The sequence below is a fragment of the Ranitomeya imitator genome, chromosome 2 (assembly GCF_032444005.1).
Source record: "Ranitomeya imitator isolate aRanImi1 chromosome 2, aRanImi1.pri, whole genome shotgun sequence".
NCBI lineage: Eukaryota > Metazoa > Chordata > Amphibia > Anura > Dendrobatidae > Ranitomeya > Ranitomeya imitator.
The window spans coordinates 759875148-759900109 of NC_091283.1; the positions used below are offsets into that span (position 1 = coordinate 759875148).

The window sequence follows — 24962 nt, forward strand, 5'->3', positions numbered from 1 at the left end:
GTAATTCGAGAACTAGATCACATGTTTGGCCATCCCAATTGCTATCAGCCATCATGATAATGATATATAGGGATTCTATGTCTGCTGTTACCAACAACATATTTTGTACCAATACCATACCATCAATTTGGGCCAGGACGTCCATAGTGTCAACCGACAGAGTCATGTGAGGGCTTGTTTTTTGCGGGACTTGGTGACAGTTTTTATTGGTACCATTTTCAGTCACATGACATTTTTTGATCGCTGACACTCTGACAATTGCAACCGATCGCCGCGGTGCTCAGCGTGAGGCCGCGTGATTGGCAGTACCTATACTGCTCTTTGAGAGAACACAGCTCCCACAGAGCAGTACATGTACTGCAAATTTCGGGAAGGGGTTAATGTACAAGCACATATGAATAAAAATATGCATTTCAGTTCAGTCACTATTTCAGATTTGCCCAGAACTGCACTTTAATATACCATCCATTTTCTGTGAAGTGCCACCTCTTCTGTCTTCTGACCTAGGGTCCCAAACATTGCATGATATAGAAATAAGACCCAAAACCAATCCATACAATTAGCAATTTTATTTCTTTCTTATTTAAAAATAAAGTTTTCTGCAGATGTTTCTATAACTCTCTCTTCAATTTTTTGTTAAGGTTTTTTTATTTTAACTTTCGAAAAAGGTAATAATATTGAAATTGGGCAGGTTTTATTAGCATTCTTTTGAATGATCATCCTTGTAAACAATTTTCATAGTGCAGGTCTCTTTATCTTCCAAGACTTCACATTCGTCTCCTTCGATGTGCATTGGCAAACCAAGCCTGTGTGCAAACAGAATACACGCTGTGTGTTAGAACCGATGTATTAACTTGTGATAACTGATGGTTAATCAGATTAAATGTTGTAAAAATGCACTACTTTTTCCCATACTCCCCTGTCTCTAAAGGCCCCTTCACATTAAGCGACGCTGCAGCGATACCGACAACGATCCGGATCGCTGCAGCGTCGCTGTTTGGTCGCTGGAGAGCTGTCACACAGACAGCTCTCCAGCGACCAACGATCCTGAAGTCCCCGGGTAACCAGGGTAAACATCGGGTAACTAAGCGCAGGGCCGCGCTTAGTAACCCGATGTTTACCCTGGTTACCAGCGTAAAAGTAAAAAAAAACAAACACTACATACTTACCTACCGCTGTCTGTCCCCGGCGCTCAGCTGCTCTGCACTCCTCCTGTACTGGCTGTGAGCACAGCGGCCGGAAAGCAGAGCGGTGACATCACCGCTCTGCTTTCCGGCTGACCGACGCTCACAGCCAGTACAGGAGGAGTGCAGAGCAGCTGAGCGCCGGGGACAGACAGTGGTAGGTAAGTATGTAGTGTTTGTTTTTTTTACTTTTACGCTGGTAACCAGGGTAAACATCGGGTTACTAAGCGTGGCCCTGCGTTTAGTTACCCGATGTTTACCCTGGTTACCAGTGAAGACATCGCTGGATCGGTGTCACACACGCCGATCCAGCGATGTCCACGGGAGATCCAGCGACGAAATAAAGTTCTGGACTTTGTTCAGCGACCAACGATCTCCCAGCAGGGGCCTGATCGTTGGTCGCTGTCACACATAACGATTTCCTTAACGATATCGTTGCTACTTCACAAAAAGCAACGATATCGTTAACAATATCGTTATGTGTGAAGGTACCTTAAGTTATCAGAACACAGCCTACATAACGTTCAATGGCATCATATTGGGTCAGGCATAAGCACTATTGTCTTGAATTGCTGGGGCACAAGGTTTGAATATAACCAATCACAATGTCTACATGGAATTTGTATGTTCTCCATGTAGACATTTGGGAGGAAGGTTTCCTGTTCCTCCCCCACTTCGAAAAATATAAAGAGTTTTGAAAATTAGATTTTGTGCTCTAATGGGGAAAGGGTCTGATGTGTGTCATAACAATCTGTATACTACTATGCAATATATTAGGCACCATAAAAGCAAAATGAAAAAGTACATGGCATTGAATCCAGTAGACTGTGCACTTAGTTTTTAATTTTTTTTTAAATGGGTCTGTGGACTACTGCTTTTATTTTTTCAAGTAAAATAAATACCATAACTTACATAGTACAACAGCTCAACATCCCATTAGAACCACAACTGCATTGCATACAATCCTTTGTTACCCAGTTACTGGAAAATGGATGGACTTCACCCTGGAAAAAACAACCTGCAAGTAATTGAAAGACATTTAATTTAAGAAAGAATATTATTAACTTTTTTTTAGGAGGATCAAAAAATATCAGCAATGTGATCTTAATTCAAATCATTTGAGGTTAGGTAGTCGTGTGACGTTACCTAACATAATCTGTAAGAGCATTCACAATGCAGGATGACATCTTATGATGTGGTGTTAACACTTTTCTTACCTATTTTAAACTACTACACTACACTTATATTAATTTTAAACTATTTTGAACTGTTTTCACCGCCCAGACAGCAGCACAGATCAGTTCAGCGTGTAGTGGCCACAGCTGGATGCTGCAGATCAGCTCCTATTGAAGGGAACAGGAGCTAATCTGCAGTACAAGTCAGAAGCCTCTGAATAGTATACATGGTTGTGCTGTTTTGCCCCGTACACTGTTTTTATTTGGCAGCTAACAGAGTAGATTACAGATGATCGGTGAGGGTTCCAGTTGTTGGATCACCACTGATCTCATATTGATAATTGCATCCTAAGTACAGGACATTGGCGTTTTATTTTTTTTAACTGTATGCTGGAATTTTTTTGCCATTTTTCCAATAGGCTTCTTTGCAGAGCCTGAAAAACATGCCAAGAGAAACACATATACTGTTACTTTGCAGCGTTGGGGTCCTGAGTCCTAATCCTACCCTTGTTTGTGACGGTTTCCTTTGGGTTCTCCGAATCCTCCCACACTCCAAAGACATACTGATGGGGAATCTAGATTGTGAGCCCCAATGGGGACAGCGATGATGATGTCGATAAAGCACTACAGAATATAATGGCGCTATATTATATTAGCAACGCAAAATAATAAATAGATGTACAAAATATAATGAAAGATTACAAAAAAACGCTAACCAAAATTCTTGAAAGACATCTGGGAAAAATGTTTGAAATTCATTGCAAAGGTGTCCAAATCAGTAGAGGCCATATTCAGACAGCAGTAGGAAATAATGGACTAGTCACTGTTCCAAGTTATTGGCTCATTGTGCTCATTCACCTAGCAGATGGCGGCAGGAACTGACTTCTATTCCATGCACTATTCTGGTCCATAATAAAAAAAAAATCCCAAGCAGCAATTTGTGCCCTCAGGGCAAAAGTGACCACCACCAAGATTGCACCCTTTATACCGCCACAATAGTATCACGTTGTGCCTCTGTGCTACAATAGTGTCAACCTTGAGCTCTCACATAGTGATAATTGCCCCTTTGTGCCCCCACACAGTACAAATGTTCCACAGTATTTTAATGCTTCCTTTGCAAATTAGATAAATTTTATTTTATTTTTATTGGCACAAACAAAGTGCAGGAGGACTCACATGGGAAGACAATACTATGGTATAGGGCATTGCTATTGTAGTGCTTGTGCTATTGGTGGACAAAAAGAGTGGCATTACTTTTGTATAAAATTAAAAAGAGTGACATAACTATTGTATGGGGCACCAAAGAGACATTACTTTTTGTTTAAGGGTAAAATGTGATCATTATTACTGTATGGTGGTACAAAGTGGTAACATTACTGCCTGGAGGCGCTAAGGGGGCAATATTACTGTGATGGAATTAAAGGGACAGTATCACAATGCAGAGGCAAAATAACTATTACTGAGGATGCAGTATTATTGGGATCAGGGCCAGATGGAGAAGACAAAACAAGTGACTATAATCATAGGACACATCACCCATGAGTCACTGGATTTATCTGTACAATCATCACTTCTACGAGTGTTTGTGTAAAAATGGCATTTACCTTTAAGATATGTTACTTGTGTTGTGGTATTTTTTGTAGCTGTTTCACTTTATTATTCAGAGGTATGCTACCTTATTAGTCAGATATGCTGCAGCTAAGCCTATACTGTTACTTACCATTTACAGGTTTTCCTTGAAATTCAGGCAGTCCCATAAAACAAGCCGCATTGCAAACAGTCAGGCAAATCGCAGCAGCAAACACGATCACGAAAAAGTGTTTCTAAAGGGTACAAAAATAAATCTAATGAAAACCGTTCAATCCATACTGTAAATAGGTGTGTACGGTTGATTAGTCGCAGCACAATAATATAAAATCTTCAGTCTCCATACCGGTGATCTTGGTCTATTCCTAATGCCCCTTTGAGTTTAGCTTTATATGTGCACATTAGAAATATACAAGCGATGTAATCTCATGGATAATATTCTCCCATCTGACCTTTACTATCTCATGATCTCATCATCCATCTCTCATTTACCGCGTTTGTTTCCATCTACATCAATATTTCCAACATTCCTCAAATGTCATTGTTTTAATGAATGTTCACATCTCTCCATCCATTTCCCTGATTTCTTCCGAACCTCCCCATCCTATGATACTTACTACCCCTGAATATCAGATTGTCTTCCACAATTGAAATCTTCAGACACAACCTGAAAACTCATGTCTTTAGGAAGCCTGCAACCTGCAATATCCCTGCTGCCACCTGACTACCTCCGGAGCTGCTCCAATCCCTTACCCTACTGTCCACCGCCCCAATACCCTGTAGATTGTCAGCTCGGGAAGACACAATTCAGTCCTCAGCATTTTGTAGCTTTTTTGTGCAACATGTGTACTGATGTTTTGAATGCCTTTATCAAAAACTCTGCAGCCCAATGATACTTCAAAGTCCATAGAAAATAAGTAAAAAGGTTTATCACAACATTTTGCTCTTTCACATTGTTGTGGTGATTTGGGAATTTGTTGCATTTTTCCTAAAATGCAGCATTTTTTTGCTATAGACTTCTCCATGGGACTTGAGAAACACCAAAATGATACAAATGAAAAAAAATTCAACAGATTATGTAAAAACGATATAAATAAACAAAGCACTTGGGATGTATGGCACTTTTACAAGCAATAAAAATGTTACAGGAATAGTGTGCTTGAAGGAATCATAAGGTAATCAAAGAGCAAATCATGTCCAAAAAAAGGCAAAATATGTTTTACTCTTGTATGAATAAATAGAGCAGATATGAGATACTTACCATCTTCTGTAGCGGTGAGAAAGCTCCTTGTACTTTATCCGAGCTTTGTACTGGGGTATTTATACATATTATTTAAAGTTCGTTAGAATTCTGTAACGTCACATTTTTTAGTATGTGGGTGAAATCAAATATATACTTAAGCTGTTATATTTACTGTTCTGTTCTTGTGATCTGATAACACCCACGCTATGACTATGCTAGCCTGGAATAGTTCATTTACAAACTGGTCCATAATACAGAGCAAACAGCATTTTAGGGTCCATAGTAGAACTGTAACACAGACCCTTCTTGATTCTCAAAAAACACAACATCCCCATCCAATATATAACTGTAAATAAAAAATAATAATACCATGTTATCCAAAAGCTTTTTCTAAAAATGTTAGGAAAGTTTGGAAAAAATAAAGGAGATATTTTAAAAAATAGTAAAAAAACATTATATACATTATAGAAATACATGTACCCAAAGAGAGGGGAAGTACACGACCAAAAGTAAAGTATTTTATTAACAAGTAGATAAAATCAAGAATCATAGGTATAAAATAAGGAAGGTCAAGCAGGGCAGAGTCAGCTCCAAGCAACCCGCACCATAATTGGTAATATTAACAACCACATACAAATTGATAAAGAGCAATGTGCAACAAAATAGATCAAATTTATTTGTGGTATCAGCATATATTGAACGCACGTGTAACAGCAGGCTCAGGATTAATTGAATAAAGAGATATCAAAAATACCAGTATGGTACATGCAAGGTCTGAGGCAGTGGATCCTATGAGGACTGAAGACAGTTTTTGCTAAAGTGCGAGTGCATAGCTTATAAGCAAGTCTAAGTGTATCATAACCTTTGGAATGCCACCCACAAAGCTCTCCACAGTTCTGCACCACCTTATATCTCCTCTCTCATCTCTGTCTATCGCCCTCTGTTCTACAAATGACCTAAGACTAACATCTCCTGTAATCCGGACCTCGCACCTCCGTCTCCAAGACTTCTCTCGTGCTGCGCCAGCTCTCTGGAATACACTTCCCCAGACGATCAGACTGATACCTAGCTCCGACCTATTCAAGCGCGCTTTAAAAACCCATCTCTTCAAACAAGCCTACCACATCAACTACTCAGTAAACTAACTTTGCCCTGTTACCTCCTTCCAAATATTATCTGCATGTGAATCTGCACCCTACTATTCATCTGTCTCCACACCCTCCATGCACACGATAACTGCACTTGATACTTGACTATTGCACTTAAACACACGGGCTGATGACCGGATCATGCAGCTTTATATGAAAATCCCTATTTATTATAATTGCCAGACCTGAAATAACAAGCACTTTTCACCTATTGTGTCCCCCCATTTCCTTGTAGATTGTAAGCTTGCGAGCAGGGACCTCACCCCTAATGTCACTGTTTAAATTGTCTTAACTTGTACTGAATTTATTGTCTGTACATGTCCCCGCTTAATTGTTAAGTGCTGCGAAATATGTTGACGCTATATAAATACAAATTATTATTATTATTAATAATGCCTGCATATATTAAACTCTCGTGCAACGGCAGGCTCTGGATTAATGGAATAAAGACATTTAAAAAATGCCAGTGTGGTAAATGCAAGGTCTGCAGGAATATATCCTATGAGGGCTGAAGGTGGCTTGTGCTAAAGCGCGAGTGCATAGTATATCATAACCTATAGAATGCCAGAGTCCAAGATGGAAAGGCGGTTACACTGTGCTGTCAGTAATGGTAAGTGTAATGTCTGAAGGAATAAATCCTATGAGGACTAAACTGAAGGTAGCTTGTGCTAAAGTGCAAGTGCATAACTTATTAGCAAGTCCAAGTACATCATAACCTTTGGAATGCCAAAGGCCAAAGTAAAAAGGCGGTTACACCGTGCTGTCAGTAACTGTGATTTGGAGGTTGCTGGGAGAAGGAAACCCCGACACGTGTTTCGCTAATCACTTCTTCCTGGGTGTAGAAATACATCACAACCTAATCATATTAGGAGCCCTGACACTGTGACTATAAGGGTTGTTTACACGCTGCATTCTTGACAATTTTTTTCCGTAAAAAAGCAGCAGTTTTACAGTACCTGGAAAGTAAGACTGCTCCCACGATGAGCATTTGGTTCGTTTCTGACACTGTATTTGTTGCTGCATCAATGGTCTCTTTCACGCATTCGTGTCTCTGGTACGTGTGGTGACAGTTTTCACATGTACCGGAGACACTGACACACATACACCCTTTCAAATGAATGGGTCTGTGCACATGTCAGTTTTTTACCGTCAGCACAGACGGCAAAATGTCCTGCACACGTGCACATGGAGAGCATGCATTGATGTCCTCCGTGTGACACACATCGGCATCGGGGAAGAAGCGCTACAGTAAATGCTGTTACCCGGCTGCAGGTGGTGAAGACGGCGATTGGCACGAGCAGAGGAGAATGATTAAAGTTAAATTAAAGTCTGAACAATGACTGCAGGTGGGGGCTTTTGGGACTCATACTCCCATCATCCGACACCTGCTACCGCTAAAAACAGTGACAGCAGGAGCGGATGATTGGGGTATTCCTCAGCCGCCAACTGCAATATAACTAAATTAATGAATGAATAACCCGACATGGGTTCCCTTCTATTTTCTTTAACCAAACAGGCAAAACTCACAGCTGGGGGTTGCAACCCTCAGCTGTCAGCTTCTGCAAGGTTAGTTATCAATTTTAGAGGGGTCTCCACACTGTTTTTTTTTAATTATCTAAATAAATAATTTAAAAAACTGCATGGGGTCCCCCCCATTTTGACAACCAGCCTTGCTAAAGCTCACAGCTGGGGGCTGGTATTTTCAAGCTGGTAAGGGGCCAATGATATAAGCCCCCAAGCCTAAAAACAGCAGCCCACAGCTGCCCAGAAAAGACGCATCTATTAGATGCGCCAATTCTTGCACTTTGCCCGGCTCTTCCCACTTGCCCAGTAATGGTGGCAAATGGGGTTCATGTTTGTGGGGTTGATGTCACCTTTGTATTGTCAGGTGACATCAAGCCCATGACTTAGTGATGGAAAGGTGTCTATGAGACACCTATCCATTACTAATCCTATAGTTATATGTTAAATAAACACACAGTCAGAATAAAGACCTTTAATTTAAAAAATGACACAGACTCCTTTAATAATCTCAGTTAAACCATGCTTACTGTAATGCCTAATTCCACCAAAGCCCTCGATCTCCTGTAATTAAAGTAAAATAAAACAACAATATATCACACCTGTCCGTCATTCAGTCCCACGCTGTAATCCATGTCTGGGGGCTAAATAGTTTTCAACCTGAATGGTGCCAAGATGCGACCGTGCAGGCTGGAGCTGAGAACCACTGGTGAATGAGCTGCTGAGAGAGCAGCATCATTCCCCAGCGCTGACATCATCGAGGCCGGGCTGAACTGCGGTGACCTCAGGACCAGGGGAAAATGCCAGTGATTATGTGACATACTTTTTTTCAAATACATGTGACACCCCAGGGTCCTGGTCGTCACAGTTGCATTGCTTTCCTCACGGGGAGAGTGATGTTACGTTTGGAAGTGATGAAGGATATCTTTTATCATGTAACCACCATACACACAACATGCTCACACTCCAGGCCACAAGGGGGAGCTTTTGATCCTATTTCCTAGGTGACTCCCCTTAATATCTATAATATAACGCTGGGAGCGTCACTCTGTCCGAAGCCTTTATAGACTGCGCAGGCGCAAGCGCCGGCGCAGTCTGGCCCCCACAGAGTGACCCTTCCAGGAGATCGCGGTATGCGTAAACACTGAACGCATACCGCGATCTCCACCGGAGAGTCAGGGACTGCCAGGAGGGTAAGTATATTCACCTTTCCCCGTTCCAGCGCTGCGTGCGGCTCCGTCTCCCGACTCCTCTGCTGTGACAGTTCAGAGGGTGCGATGACGCGCTTAATGCGCGCCGGCGCCGTTCTCTGACTTACCAGTCACAGGCAGAGGAGCCGGAGTGTGTCTTCAAGAAAATGGCGCCGGAAAGCACGGACTGCGCAGGCGCCGATTCCGGCAGCAGGAATCGGCGCCTGCGCAGTCCGTGCTTTGCGGCGCCATTTTCTTGAAGACACACTCCGGCTCCACTGCAGGTGTGTCTTCAAGAAAATGACGCCAGAAAGCGCGGACTGCGCAGGCGCCGATTCCTGCTGCCGGAATCGGCGCCTGCGCAGTCCGCGCTTTCCGGTGCCATTTTCTTGAAGACACACCTGCAGTGGAGCCGGACGATAGGTGAGTATGGTATTTTTTTTTTATATGGCAGCAGCATACGGGGGCATACACACTGGAGCGTCTTATGGGGGGCATATAATACAATGGTGGCGCAGGATGGGAGCAGCACATGACAGAACGGGGGCAGGATGGCAGCAGCACATGACAGAACGGGCGCAGGATGGCAGCAGCACATGACAGAACGGGCACAGGCTGGCAGCAGCACATGACAGAACGGGCGCAGGATGGCAGCAGCACATGACAGAACGGGCGCAGGATGGCAGCAGCACATGAAAGAACGGGCGCAGGATGGCAGCAGCACATGACAGAACGGGCACAGGATGGGAGCAGCACATGACAGAACGGGGGCGCGGGATGGCAGCAGCACATGACAGAACGGGCCCAGGATGGCAGCAGCACATGACAGAACGGGCGCAGGATGGCAGCAGCACATGACAGAACGGGCGCAGGATGGCAGCAGCACATGACAGAACGGGCGCAGGATGGCAGCAGCACATGACAGAACGGGCGCAGGATGGGAGCAGCACATGACAGAACAGGGGAGCAGGATGGGAGCAGCACATGACAGAACGGGCGCAGGATGGGAGCAGCACATGACAGAACGGGCGCAGGATGGGAGCAGCACATGACAGAACGGGCGCAGGATGGGAGCAGCACATGACAGAACGGGCGCAGGATGGCAGCAGCACATGACAGAACGGCGCAGGATGGCAGCAGCACATGACAGAACGGGCGCAGGATGGGAGCAGCACATGACAGAACGGGAGCAGGATGGGAGTAGCACATGACAGAACGGGTGCAGGATGGGAGCAGCACATGACAGAACAGGGGAGCAGGATGGGAGAAGCACATGACAGAACGGGCACAGGATGGCAGCAGCACATGACAGAACGGGCGCAGGATGGCAGCAGCACATGACAGAACGGGCGCAGGATGGCAGCAGCACATGACAGAACGGGCGCAGGATGGGAGCAGCACATGACAGAACGGGAGCAGGATGGGAGTAGCACATGACAGAACGGGTGCAGGATGGGAGCAGCACGTGACAGAACAGGGGAGCAGGATGGGAGCAGCACATGACAGAACGGGCGCAGGATGGCAGCAGCACATGACAGAACGGGCGCAGGATGGCAGCAGCACATGACAGAACGGGCGCAGGATGGCAGCAGCACATGACAGAATGGGGGTGCAGGATGGAAGCAGCACATGACAGAACGGGCGCAGGATGGCAGCAGCACATGACAGAACGGGCGCAGGATGGCAGCAGCACATGACAGAATGGGGGTGCAGGATGGATGCAGCACATGACAGAACGGGCGCAGGATGGCAGCAGCACATGACAGAACGGGCACAGGATGGCAGCAGCACATGACAGAATGGGGGTGCAGGATGGAAGCAGCACATGACAGAACGGGCACAGGATGGCAGCAGCACATGACAGAACGGGCACAGGATGGCAGCAGCACATGACAGAACGGGCGCAGGATGGCAGCAGCACATGACAGAATGGGGGTGCAGGATGGAAGCAGCACATGACAGAACGGGCACAGGATGGCAGCAGCACATGACAGAACGGGCGCAGGATGGCAGCAGCACATGACAGAACGGGCGCAGGATGGGAGCAGCACATGACAGAACAGGGGAGCAGGATGGGAGCAGCACATGACAGAACGGGCGCAGGATGGGAGCAGCACATGACAGAACGGGCGCAGGATGGGAGCAGCACATGACAGAACGGGCGCAGGATGGGAGCAGCACATGACAGAACGGGCGCAGGATGGCAGCAGCACATGACAGAACGGGCGCAGGATGGCAGCAGCACATGACAGAACGGGCGCAGGATGGGAGCAGCACATGACAGAACGGGAGCAGGATGGGAGTAGCACATGACAGAACGGGTGCAGGATGGGAGCAGCACATGACAGAACAGGGGAGCAGGATGGGAGCAGCACATGACAGAACGGGCACAGGATGGCAGCAGCACATGACAGAACGGGCGCAGGATGGGAGCAGCACATGACAGAATGGGGGTGCAGGATGGAAGCAGCACATGACAGAACGGGCACAGGATGGCAGCAGCACATGACAGAACGGGCACAGGATGGCAGCAGCACATGACAGAACGGGCACAGGATGGCAGCAGCACATGACAGAACGGGCGCAGGATGGCAGCAGCACATGACAGAATGGGGGTGCAGGATGGAAGCAGCACATGACAGAACGGGCACAGGATGGCAGCAGCACATGACAGAACGGGCGCAGGATGGCAGCAGCACATGACAGAACGGGCGCAGGATGGGAGCAGCACATGACAGAACAGGGGAGCAGGATGGGAGCAGCACATGACAGAACGGGCGCAGGATGGGAGCAGCACATGACAGAACAGGCGCAGGATGGGAGCAGCACATGACAGAACGGGCGCAGGATGGGAGCAGCACATGACAGAACGGGCGCAGGATGGCAGCAGCACATGACAGAACGGGCGCAGGATGGCAGCAGCACATGACAGAACGGGCGCAGGATGGGAGCAGCACATGACAGAACGGGAGCAGGATGGGAGTAGCACATGACAGAACGGGTGCAGGATGGGAGCAGCACATGACAGAACAGGGGAGCAGGATGGGAGCAGCACATGACAGAACGGGCACAGGATGGCAGCAGCACATGACAGAACGGGCGCAGGATGGGAGCAGCACATGACAGAACAGGGGAGCAGGATGGGAGAAGCACATGACAGAACGGGCGCAGGATGGCAGCAGCACATGACAGAACGGGCGCAGGATGGGAGCAGCACATGACAGAACGGGCGCAGGATGGCAGCAGCACATGACAGAACGGGCGCAGGATGGGAGCAGCACATGACAGAACGGGCGCAGGATGGCAGCAGCACATGACAGAACGGGCGCAGGATGGGAGCATCACATGACAGAACGGGCGCAGGATGGCAGCAGCACATGACAGAACGGGCGCAGGATGAGAGCAGCACATGACAGAACGGGGGCGCAGGATGGGAGCAGCACATGACAGAATGGGGGCGCAGGATGGGAGCAGCACATGACAGAACGGGGGCGCAGGATGGGAGCAGCACATGACAGAACGAGGGCGCAGGATGGGAGCAGCACATGACAGAACGGGGGCGCAGGATGGGAGCAGCACATGACAGGATGGGAGCAGCAAATGACAGAATGGAGGTGCAGGATGGGAGCAGCACATGACAGAACGGGGCGCAGGATGGGAGCAGCACATGACAGAACGGGGCGCAGGATGGGAGCAGCACATGACAGGATGGGGATGCAGGATGGAGCAGCACATGACAGAATGGGGGCGCAGGATGGAGCAGCACATGACAGGATGGGGACGCAGGATGGAGCAGCACATGTCAGGATGGGAAGCAATCTAGAGCAAAGCTGCCGCACAGCCCTTCCTTAACCAACAGCAATACAAACGGTGTGCGTGTCACTTCTATGGAACCGACTCTCCGGTCGAGGTGCATGCTGGAAAAAGGTCACGCCACTGCTACTATGTAAGAAGAAGCGGCAACACTCACCGGTCCTGTGTGGTCCAAGTTTTTATTGATAAAACACAAACATGGTATCTTCACGGCATCGGGGAACAGACGAACAAGGAGGTGAGCAGGATGTGACGACGGCCGTTTCGTGCTGATGATAGCGCTTCCACGGGTCTCAAACCTGTCAGTGTTGCCGCTTCTTCTTACATAATACATGTCAGGATGGGGATGCAGGATGGAGCAGCACATGACAGGATGGGGGCGCAGGATGGGAGCAGCACATGACAGGATGGGGACGCAGGATGGAGCAGCACATACCAGGATGGAGACCATATACCAATGTAAATGCTCGCCACCCGGGCGTAGAACGGGTTCAATAGCAGTGCATATATATTGTGGTTTGGAGGGAAAGTTAGTTTCAGTTTGAGTCAGATTGTCAGAGACAGAGGAGAGAGCAGATGGACACAGAGTGTCAGAAGGTCTGAAGGGGCCGTATAGTCTGAAGTACTACAACTCCTGGAAAAAGAGAGATACAGAAAGCCGAACATCGTTCAGTGAGCGTGCAGGAGAGCAAAACACAGGAGAGTGACACCAGGGGGAGGATAGCAGCGAGCAGACTGTCTCCCTGGCAAAGCGCAGATAACTGGTAGCCGGACCACCGAGGTTGTAAGGGACTCTAAGACTTACATCAGAAACCAGCAGGACGGCTGAACTGCAAGTTACCTGTCTGCCACACACACCTGAGACACAGTAACACATAGAGCCCGGGGCGTGATAGAGTCCCTGTAAAAAAAGGCTCGAGTTACCTGTCATACAGGTATTGCCCTATGCTATATGGGGGACAGAGAGATGAACTGTGAGGACCTTATCTGAAGCCATAGGCAGTAAGGAACTGCAACACCACCGCGCTAGAGGAAGGCTTTTAACTCCACCTGGTAAAGGGGACTCTGGATTCGCTTCCAAGTTGGCCGAATCCTACCTGCCCTGTGATCTGGTGCCCTGGACTGTAGCTGCATGAAGAGTTCAGTAAACCAGGTAAAGAGACTGCAAACCTGTGTCTTCGTTCTTTACTGCATTATTCACCATCTTCCATCTACACACCAGATGCCTTGGGGATATACTTCACCAGTGGGAAGTTATACCATCTTGCTGCCATAACATCACCCCAGAGGACCCCTTAAAGCAGCGTTGGTCCACACTGACCGAATACCACAGGTGGCATCACGAACATAAACTTTATTCAATTTCCCCTTTTACATGGTCGCCCAGGGCCACGGACCGGGTCACCACCGTGACATCCCCCTGTGAATACCGGACCTGGTACTGGGTACCCCAGGGCCCTGGCGGACGACTCATACACACATTAGTATATTCATTATGTAAACCAGGGGGCAGGTCAGTGAGTGATCAGTGACTTGTCAGCAGTCTGCATTAGGAATATCTAATCAGAGCTCCACATACACCGACCTCGCCTTAGGACACGAGCATATCATTAATTAAAAACTGAAAATAAAGACTAAGAAATCACAAGATGGACTTCATAAACCCAGGTATCATTTTATTCAGTATAATAGCGCTGACCTGACATTGTCTGTAGGTTACTGTGCACAATCCTGCTGACTGGTTCCCTTTAAGCTGGCATCCCCCAACCCAAAGTTGACACCCACCCTCTGTTAGAAAGTCGGGTCCTTTAATGCTTGATTTATTAGTATTTTTTTCCTGTATTTTTTTTTGCAGGCACACACGTTTAGAAAAACAGTCTAGAGCTTGGTATTGATTTTTGTCATAAAACTGGTAGTGATAGTGATAGATAGGCAATATGTAGACTAAAGCATGTAATATATTTAAAATGATATCTAAAAAAACTAGATTATGTTATGTATCCAAATAACTGTTGGATAATTGTAGAAAACATAAAAAAAATATTTTTAAGATATTTGATATGATAAAAAAATGAACAAAAATTTGTTTGCACTCCTTAAGGGTATGTTCCCATGGTCAGTAAATGCTGCGCGTAGGATGCTGTGTACATCTGCAGAGGCCAGATGTTACAGCATGTTGGATGGGATTTCAAAAACTTCCATGTTCACTATGCGTGCTCTGACACCCGCGGCTTCCTTGCGGAGACGGACATGTGACGCGTTTTTCCAGATTTCACCCATCCAATGTATTGGATGCAGTGATTCCGCACAGTTCAATGAACACATGCGGAATCACCTGTGTTCAATAGCTGTCAACGTTTTGAACACAGCGGATATATGCTGCATCCAAAGCGCTGCCGGTTACTGACCGTGGGAATGTAGACTAAAAAGTGACCTCCGATCTTCCTGCACAGAGCACAGGTTGGCATGGACGAATATTCGATTCTCTGTACTCACAGCAAACAAACAGGTACCTCTTCCTCCCCCCACCTGTCACATTCAGCAGCACTTTAAGGTACCTTCACACATAACGATATTGTTAACGATATCGTTGCTTTTTGTGATGTAGCAACGATATCGTTAATGAAATCGTTATGTGTGACAGCGACCAACGATCAGGCCCCTGCTGGGAGATCGTTGGTCGCTGAATAAAGTCCAGAACTTTATTTCATCGCTGGACTCCTGCTGACATCGCTGGATCGGCGTGTGTGACACCGATCCAGCGATGTCTTCACTGGTAACCAGGGTAAACATCGGGTAACTAAGCGCAGGGCCGCGCTTAGTAACCCGATGTTTACCCTGGTTACCATGCTAAAAGTAAAAAAAAACAAACAGTACATACTTACCTACAGCCATCTGTCCTCCAGCGCTGTGCTCTGCACTCCTGTACTGGCTGTGAGCGTCGGTCAGCCGGAAAGCAGAGCGGTGACGTCACCGCTCTGCTTTCCGGCTGCTGTGCTCACAGACAGTACAGGAGGAGTGCAGAGCACAGCGCTGGAGGACAGACAGCGGTAGGTAAGTATGTAGTGTTTGTTTTTTTTTACTTTTAGCATGGTAACCAGGGTAAACATCGGGTTACTAAGCGCGGCCCTGCGCTTAGTTACCCGATGTTTACCCTGGTTACCGGCATCGTTGGTCGCTGGAGAGCGGTCTGTGTGACAGCTCTCCAGCGACCAAACAGCGACGCTGCAGCGATCCGGATCGTTGTCGGTATCGCTGCAGCGTCGCTAAGTGTGAAGGGGTCTTTACAGTTTTAGAGGGGACTTGTACAGACAATAAAGACATTATAGAAAAACATGTAACTCAGATACCAAAAAAAGTGAGCTTCTCACTCAAAAGCTACAATCAATGAGGAGATAAGGGAGATACAAAAGGTAAATGATAAAATGTGCTTATATTGTACGATATACCCATAATATACTAAATAGGGTATGCTGCATGAACCGGTCACCAGCCAGTATGTGTACAGTACAGACACAGGGGGCTTATTTATTTGTCCATCATACCCCACTCATGTCATTCAATGGTTCTCATGATGTACAATAACAAATTGTATTGCGGTACTGTGTTAGCCAGAAATTCACAATGGTTCTCATGAACATATATACAAAAACTCAGCCTGCCTACTTTACCTAGGGGGTAGCACACAATTTATGGGGACTGTAGTGATAACTGACACACCGGGAATGAACAAAGTCGCTTGCCTAAACACAGCCTTAGGACAGTGTACTGCCCATCCGAGATGGCCACGGCAATAAATCATACATAGATCGCCCCAAATCTGTACTAGGCAACCAGTTAGTAGACAAACACATTATCTTATCACTATATTATTCAACTCTCCTACAGAAATACATAAAATTACACAACTCACTAGTTATGACAGTTCTTGAATCATGTTTTACAGCCTTAATCAGAAATCCAGAGAAATCAGACAGTGAAACAAAGTGTAAGAATGAAAAGCTTCTTACTGTGCCGCAACTGGAAGTTTCACGTTCCAAGGACTCCCCCATACGGCTTCTGAGTAGGCTGGATGTTGGGTTCGGACAGAATACATCTGAGGAACAAAATCGGACGTACACAGAGCTCAGAGAAAATTAATGGGCCAAGTGCAATCCAATGTTTTGTCTGCACGAGCGCTTAGAAAAAGAATTGGTCCAGGGCTAGGTAGTGAATTTTGTAATAAAACGGGAAGTGACAGAGAGATGATATGTGCTCTTTAACTAGAGCATGTAACATACCTAAAAATCTAGAACATGTTATATATCCAAATAACTGATGGATAGCAGTCGGAAAAATTAAAGATTTATTTTGAAGATGTTAATTTTTTTTGCACAAAAAAGGCCATTATTTTTATTAAAAAATGACCTTGGTTAGGCAGCAAGTGTCTGGGTGTGTGGAGATTCTGTGTGCAGCTTAGTCAGAGCCATAAAACAATCACCAAAGCAGTGAGAATGTAAAATCAAAACCACAAGGACTTATAATTATCTATTATTATTTAGTATGCGTTGCTTATATAGCGCTATCTTATTCCGCAGTGCTTTACATATATTATCATCACTGTCCCCGATGGGGCTCACAGTCTAAATTCCCTATCAGAATCTTGGTGTGATTGTGCAGAATATCAACAGTGGCAAATGGATAATAAAGGATCCCAGGAGTAGACAAGTAGCAATGTCTAGTCGCATCTCTGGAATAAATAGACATCTCCAGACAAGGCCACCTGGCATGTGTATACAGAGCAACTAACGAGTTATAATTCTTGAGTTATTTTCAAACTGTTTAGTTTCTTTGTGCAATTTCTTTTGTAAATAAAAAATTAAAGGGAATCTGTCACCATGTTTTTGCTGCCCCGTCCGAGAGCAGCATAATGTAGGGGCAGAGACGATAATTCCAGCAATGTGTCACTTACTGTTCTGCTTGCTGTCATTTTGATAAAATCACTGTTTTCTCTGCTGCAGATCTATCAGTTCTCTGAATGTTGAGCACTCTATAACCCGCCCAAAGCACTGATTGAAAGCTTTCTACCCACATGTCCCTGCCATGCACTGCTTACAAGCATTAAAGGGAACCTGTCACCTGAATTTGGCGGGACCGGTTTTGGGTCATATGCAGGGCCGTATTTAGAGTTTCTGCTGCCCTAGGTACTTTTCGTGCTGCCTCCCCCATTGGTGAGTATGACTAAGGCCGGGGACACACACAACGTATAAAAAATCGGTCCGTTTTTGTCGGACGAGAATCGCACACATTTTTACAAAACAGTGATCCGAGTGCAGTGCGAGGATGCGATTTTCTCGCATCAAATGATCCGTGTGACATCCGTATGGCATCCGTACTGCGTGTTTTTATCGCAGGCTTGCAAAACCAACATACGCCAATACAAGGGACCCATGTGTCAAAAAAAAACAAACATATATACTGTCTATATATATATATATATGTGTCAGTAGACACATATATGTATATATATTATTATGTCATCCAGCGCGATATAGCAGAAAGCTGGTAATTCAATTACCGGCTTTTTCTTTCTCCTTCCTAAACCCGACATGATTTGAGACCTGGTTTACATACAGTAAACCATGTCTTCTCCCCATTTTTTTTGCATATTCCACACTACTAATGTCAGTAGTGTGTCTATGCAAAATTTGGCCGTTCTAGCTCTTAAAATAAAGGGTTAAATGGCGGAAAAAATTGGCGTGGGCTCCCGCGCAATTTTTTCCGCCATTTAACCCTTTATTTTAAGAGCTAGAACGGCCAAATTTTGCAGATACACACTAGTAACATTAGTAGTGTGGATTATGCAAAAAAAATGGTGATATGAGATGGTTTCCTTTATGTAAACCAGGTCTCATATCATGTCGGGTTTTAGGAAGGAGAAAGCAAAAGCCGGTAATTGAATTACCGGCTTTTTGCTATATCGCGGCTGTATGAAGGAATAATATATATACATATATGTGTCTACTGACATATATATATATATATATATATATACCTATTCTTTGTGTACATATTTATTCTACCTATTCTACTGGAAGCTGTCAGTGTGATTTTACTGTACACCGCACTGAATTACCGGCTTTTCTCTCTAACACCGCTGCGTATTTCTCGCAAGTCACACTGCTGGTCCGTGTGTAATCCGTATTTTTGGGGCTTCCATAGACTTTCATTGGCGATTCTCGGCCGAGAAACGCTGACAATCGCAGCATGCTGCGATTTCACTCGGATCCTGAATACAGCCGAGAAAATATCGGATGATGGGAGCTGCCCCATTGATTAACATTGGGACGAGTGCTATGCGATTTTTTATCGCATTGCACTCGTCCGTATTACGGTCTAGTGTGACCCCGGCCTAATGCAGATACTATCGGCAGTGACTTAGGCTACTTTCACATCAGCGATTTTTGACATTTGCGGCAGATCCGGCAGTTTTTCCGCATCCATAACGGATCACTTATGGCAACACTGTGTTCGGCCTCATTCATTCCCTATGGGACTTGCGGCACTTGCGGTTTTGCTGCGATCCGGCAAATGCGGTACTTGCAGCAACAAGAAAAAAATGCTGCTAGCAGTGTTTTTTTTGTCTCACCTCAAGTGCTGCACATGTCCGCAAGTCCCATAGGTAATGAATGAGGCCGAACGCAGAGTTGCCGGCCTGTAAGTGATATGTTACACGACAGAGGCGGAAAAACTGCAGTATCTGCCGCGAACGGAGAAAATCGCTGATGTGAAAGTAGCCTTTGCAAACCTTTCCATTAGTTGTCATGTGAGAATCTGGTGGATCTCATACACAGTACATGGTCAGTTGATTCTGCCACAGTTGCAAGGTTTGGCTGACAGTTTTTTAAAGGGAACCTGTCACCAGAATTTGGCGGGACTGGTTTTGGGTCATATGGGCGGAGTTTTCAGGTGTGTGATTCACCCTTTCCTTACCCGCTGGCTGCATGCTGGCTGCAATATTGGATTGAAGTTCATTCTCTGTCCTCTGTAGTACATGCCTGCACAAGGCAAGATTGCTTTGCGCAGGCGTGTACTATGGAGGACAGAGAATGAACTTCAATCCAATATTGCAGCCAGCATGCAGCCAGCGGGTAAGGAAAGGGTGAATCAAACACCCAAAAACTCCGCCCATATGACCCAAAACCAGTCCCGCCAAATTCAGGTGACAGAGTCCCTTTAAGGGGAACCTGTCAGTCGATTCATACTACCAAAACCACGGGCAGCATCACTCAGACTGCAAACAGGGAAGTTTATCTCTGCAATGCTGGGACGTTTCAGAGAGAATAGTTTGAAGAGCTGGATGGGTAATTTAGTGAGAGAACGGACTAATCTGTTGCTATCGTATGTGGGCTTCTCACTCCATGTCTCTAGATCAGGGGTGGGCAATTTATTTTCCCGAGGGGCCAAATGAAAGACCATGACTGTTGTGGAGGCCGAACCAATAGCATGAAAATAATTCTACTCAATATTAATATAGTAACTTAGTTAGTAAGGCCGAAAAAAGAGATTTGTCCATCCAGTTACATAGTAACATAGTAACATAGTTAGTAAGGCCGAAAAAAGACATTTGTCCATCCAGTTCAGCCTATATTCCATCATAATAAATCCCCAGATCTACGTCCTTCTACAGAACCTAATAATTGTATGATACAATATTGTTCTGCTCCAGGAAGACATCCAGGCCTCTCTTGAACCTCTCGACTGAGTTCACCATCACCACCTCCTCAGGCAAACAATTCCAGATTCTCACTGCCCTAACAGTAAAGAATCCTCTTCTATGTTGGTGGAAAAACCTTCTCTCCTCCAGACGCAAAGAATGCCCCCTTGTGCCCGTCACCTTCCTTGGTATAAACAGATCCTCAGCGAGATATTTGTATTGTCCCCTTATATACTTATACATGGTTATTAGATCACCCCTCAGTCGTCTTTTTTCTAGACTAAATAATCCTAATTTCGCTAATCTATCTGGGTATTGTAGTTCTCCCATCCCCTTTATTAATTTTGTTGCCCTCCTTTGTACTCTCTCTAGTTCCATTATATCCTTCCTGAGCACCGGTGCCCAAAACTGGACACAGTACTCCATGTGCGGTCTAACTAGGGATTTGTACAGAGGCAGTATAATGCTCTCATCATGTGTATCCAGACCTCTTTTAATGCACCCCATGCTCCTGTTTGCCTTGGCAGCTGCTGCCTGGCACTGGCTGCTCCAGGTAAGTTTATCATTAACTAGGATCCCCAAGTCCTTCTCCCTGTCAGATTTACCCAGTGGTTTCCCGTTCAGTGTGTAATGGTGATATTGATTCCTTCTTCCCATGTGTATAACCTTACATTTATCATTGTTAAACCTCATCTGCCACCTTTCAGCCCAAGTTTCCAACTTATCCAGATCCATCTGTAGCAGAATACTATCTTCTCTTGTATTAACTGCTTTACATAGTTTTGTATCATCTGCAAATATCGATATTTTACTGTGTAAACCTTCTACCAGATCATTAATGAATATGTTGAAGAGAACAGGTCCCAATACCGACCCCTGCGGTACCCCACTGGTCACAGCGACCCAGTTAGAGACTATACCATTTATAACCACCCTCTGCTTTCTATCACTAAGCCAGTTACTAACCCATTTACACACATTTTCCCCCAGACTAAGCATTCTCATTTTGTGTACCAACCTCTTGTGCGGCACGGTATCAAACGCTTTGGAAAAATCGAGATATACCACGTCCAATGACTCACCGTGGTCCAGCCTATATTAAGTGATACAATATTAATTGTATCACTTAATATTGAGCAGAATTAAGTATGCTGACACCCCCTATATATCTTTAAACCCCCCACAGCCCCTTAAATACAGCATGAGCACCACACAGCCTCCCCTTATACAGCATGAGACCAGCCTCTCATCTCCTCTCCTTTCCAGCCTCTCCTCTCCTTTCCAGCCTCTCATCACCTTTCCAGCCTCTCATCACCTTTCCAGCCTCTCATCTCCTTTCCAGCCTCTCATCTCCTCTCCTTTCCAGCCTCTCATCTCCCTTCCAGCCTCTCCTCTCCTTTCCAGCCTCTCCTCTCCTTTCCAGCCTCTCCTCTCCAGCCTCTCCTCTCCTTTCCAGCCTCTCCTCTCCAGCCTCTCATCTCCTTTCCAGCCTCTCCTCTCCAGCCTCTCCTCTCCTCTCCAGCCTCTCCTGGAGAGCCCCACACAGCCTCCCCATATACAGCATGAGACCAGCCTCTCATATCCTCTCCTTTCCAGCCTCTCCTCTCCTTTCCAGCCTCTCATCACCTTTCCAGCCTCTCATCACCTTTCCAGCCTCTCATCTCCTTTCCAGCCTCTCATCTCCTCTCCTTTACAGCCTCTCATCTCCTCTCCTTTCCAGCCTCTCCTCTCCCTTCCAGCCTCTCCTCTCCTTTCCAGCCTCTCCCTTCCAGCCTCTCCTCTCCTTTCCAGCCTCTCCTCTCCAGCCTCTCCTCTCCAGCCTCTCATCTCCTTTCCAGCCTCTCATCTCCAGCCTCACATCTCCTTTCCAGCCTCTCATCTCCTTTCCAGCCTCTCCTCTCCTTTCCAGCCTCTCCTCTCCAGCCTCTCCTCTCCTTTACAGCCTCTCCTCTCCTTTACAGCCTCTCATCTCCTTTACAGCCTCTCATCTCCTTTACAGCCTCTCATCTCCTTTACAGCCTCTCATCTCCTTTCCAGCCTTTCATCTCCTCTCCAGCCTCTCATCTCCTCTCCAGCCTCTCATCTCCTCTCCAGCCTCTCATCTCCTCTCCAGCCTCTCATCTCCTTTCCAGCCTTTCATCTCCTTTCCAGCCTCTCATCTCCTTTCCAGCCTCTCCTCTCCTTTCCAGCCTCTCCTCTCCTTTCCAGCCTCTCATCTCCTTTTCAGCCTCTCCTTTCCAGCCTCTCCTTTCCAGCCTCTCATCTCCTTTCCAGCCTATCATCTCCTTTCCAGCCTCTCATCTCCTTTCCAGCCTCTCATCTCCTTTCCAGCCTTTCATCTCCTTTCCAGCCTCTCATCTCCTTTCCAGCCTCTCCTCTCCTGCCTCTCCTCTCCTTTCCAGCCTCTCATCTCCTTTCCAGCCTCTCCTTTCCAGCCTCTCCTCTCCTGCCTCTCCTTTCCAGCCTCTCCTTTCCAGCCTCTCCTCTCCTTACCAGCCTCTCATCTCCTTACCAGCCTCTCCTTTCCAGCCTATCCTCTCCTTACCAGCCACTCATCTCCTTACCAGCCTCTCCTTTCCAGCCTCTCATCTCCTTACCAGCCTCTCCTCTCCTTACCAGCCTCTCATCTCCTTACCAGCCTCTCCTTTCCAGCCTCTCCTCTCCTGCCTCTCAGCTCCTTTCCAGCCTCTCATCTCCTTACCAGCCTCTCCTTACCAGCCTCTCCTCTCCTTACCAGCCTCTCATCTCCTTTCCAGCCTCTCCTCTCCTGCCTCTCAGCTCCTTACCAGCCTCTCATCTCCTTACCAGCCTCTCCTTTCCAGCCTCTCCTCTCCAGCCTCTCCTCTCCTTACCAGCCTCTCCTTTCCAGCCTCTCCTCTCCTGCCTCTCAGCTCCTTTCCAGCCTCTCCTGCCTCTCCTTTCCAGCCTCTCCTCTCCAGCCTCTCCACTCCTTACCAGCCTCTCATCTCCTTACCAGCCTCTCCTTTCCAGCCTATCCTCTCCTTACCAGCCTCTCATCTCCTTACCAGCCTCTCCTCTCCTGCCTCTCAGCTCCTTTCCAGCCTCTCATCTCCTTACCAGCCTCTCCTCTCCTTACCAGCCTCTCATCTCCTTACCAGCCTCTCCTTTCCAGCCTCTCCTCTCCTGCCTCTCAGCTCCTTTCCAGCCTCTCATCTCCTTACCAGCCTCTCATCTCCTTACCAGCCTCTCCTTTCCAGCCTCTCCTCTCCTGCCTCTCAGCTCCTTTCCAGCCTCTCATCTCCTTACCAGCCTCTCCTTACCAGCCTCTCCTCTCCTTACCAGCCTCTCATCTCCTTTCCAGCCTCTCCTCTCCTGCCTCTCAGCTCCTTACCAGCCTCTCATCTCCTTACCAGCCTCTCCTTTCCAGCCTCTCCTCTCCAGCCTCTCCTCTCCTTACCAGCCTCTCCTTTCCAGCCTCTCCTCTCCAGCCTCTCAGCTCCTTACCAGCCTCTCATCTCCTTACCAGCCTCTCATCCCCTCCCCTCACTCACTCACATCAGCAGACTCCCGTCTCCTCTCTGCAGCTTCCTCTGAGTCCTCACACACTGCCCGCCTCCTCCTCTCCCTGCTCACCGCCGACTTCAGTATCTTCTCCCACAAACATTACCTGCTTCTCTGCAGTCTGCTCCAGTGCTTACAGTAAGAAGAGCGCGCAGCGTGTGACATGACCGGCGTCAGGAGGACCATGATGCACTTGGGCTGCTGCTGCTTAAAGGTACAGCACCCATTTCTGCCCCATACAGTAGTCAGGGCAGCAATGCCCTGATGGTGGCCTTGCGCTTGAGACCCCCTCCCCCCGCAGCAGCTGGGACTGAGGTGGGTGGGCGGGGGACCCCCGGACTTAAAAAAAATAAATACATTTTTTAAACTTGCTCAGGTGCCGCCCCCCTGCATTGTCCCCGCCTTAGGCACGTGCCCTCAAGTGCCTAGTGGCAAATACGGCCCTGGTCATATGGGTGGAGTTTTCGGGTGTTTGATTCACCCTTTCCTGACCCGCTGGCTGCATGCTGGCCGCAATATTGGATTGAAGTTCATTCTTTGTCCTCCGTAGTACACGCCTGCGCAAGGCAAGATTGCCTTGCGCAGGCGTGTACTACGGAGGACAGAGAATGAACTTCAATCCAATCTTGCCTTGCGCAAGCGTGTACTACGGAGGACAGAGAATGAACTTCAATCCAATATTGCAGCCAGCGGGTAAGGAAAGGGTGAATCAAACACCTGAAAACTCCGCCCATATGACCCAAAACCGGTCCCGCCAAATTCAGGTGACAGGTTCCCTTTAAGCAGCTGCTGCACTGGAGCAGGACGCTGCGACTGTGAGGGAGCGGAGGAAGGTAAGAATAAAGGTTTGTTTTTTAATCTTTTCTGATTGGGCCATGTATAC

The 24962-nt window shown here is 46.9% G+C and overlaps 1 protein-coding gene across 3 annotated transcripts; it reads right to left on the reverse strand.

Moving 5' to 3' along the window:
• Window positions 1–554: 554 nt before the first annotated feature.
• On the reverse strand, window positions 555–24222 carry LOC138667758 (beta-microseminoprotein-like). 3 transcript variants are annotated; one of them, XR_011318924.1, is made up of 4 exons: window positions 24186–24222; window positions 4080–4182; window positions 2097–2202; window positions 555–806 (listed from the first exon to the last, which is right to left on the reverse strand). XR_011318924.1 is itself a non-coding variant. In XM_069755854.1 (4 exons), the coding sequence occupies exons 1-4, from the start codon at window positions 16911–16913 to the stop codon at window positions 698–700; spliced, it is 360 nt and encodes a 119-aa protein (XP_069611955.1). In that variant the 5' UTR covers window positions 16914–16934; the 3' UTR covers window positions 555–697. The 3 variants fall into 3 exon arrangements, 2 of the variants coding, with proteins under 2 accessions (XP_069611955.1, XP_069611956.1); XM_069755854.1 differs by lacking the exon at window positions 24186–24222 and adding an exon at window positions 16872–16934; XM_069755855.1 differs by lacking the exon at window positions 24186–24222 and adding an exon at window positions 5208–5313.
• Between the last annotated feature and the right edge of the window lie 740 nt (window positions 24223–24962).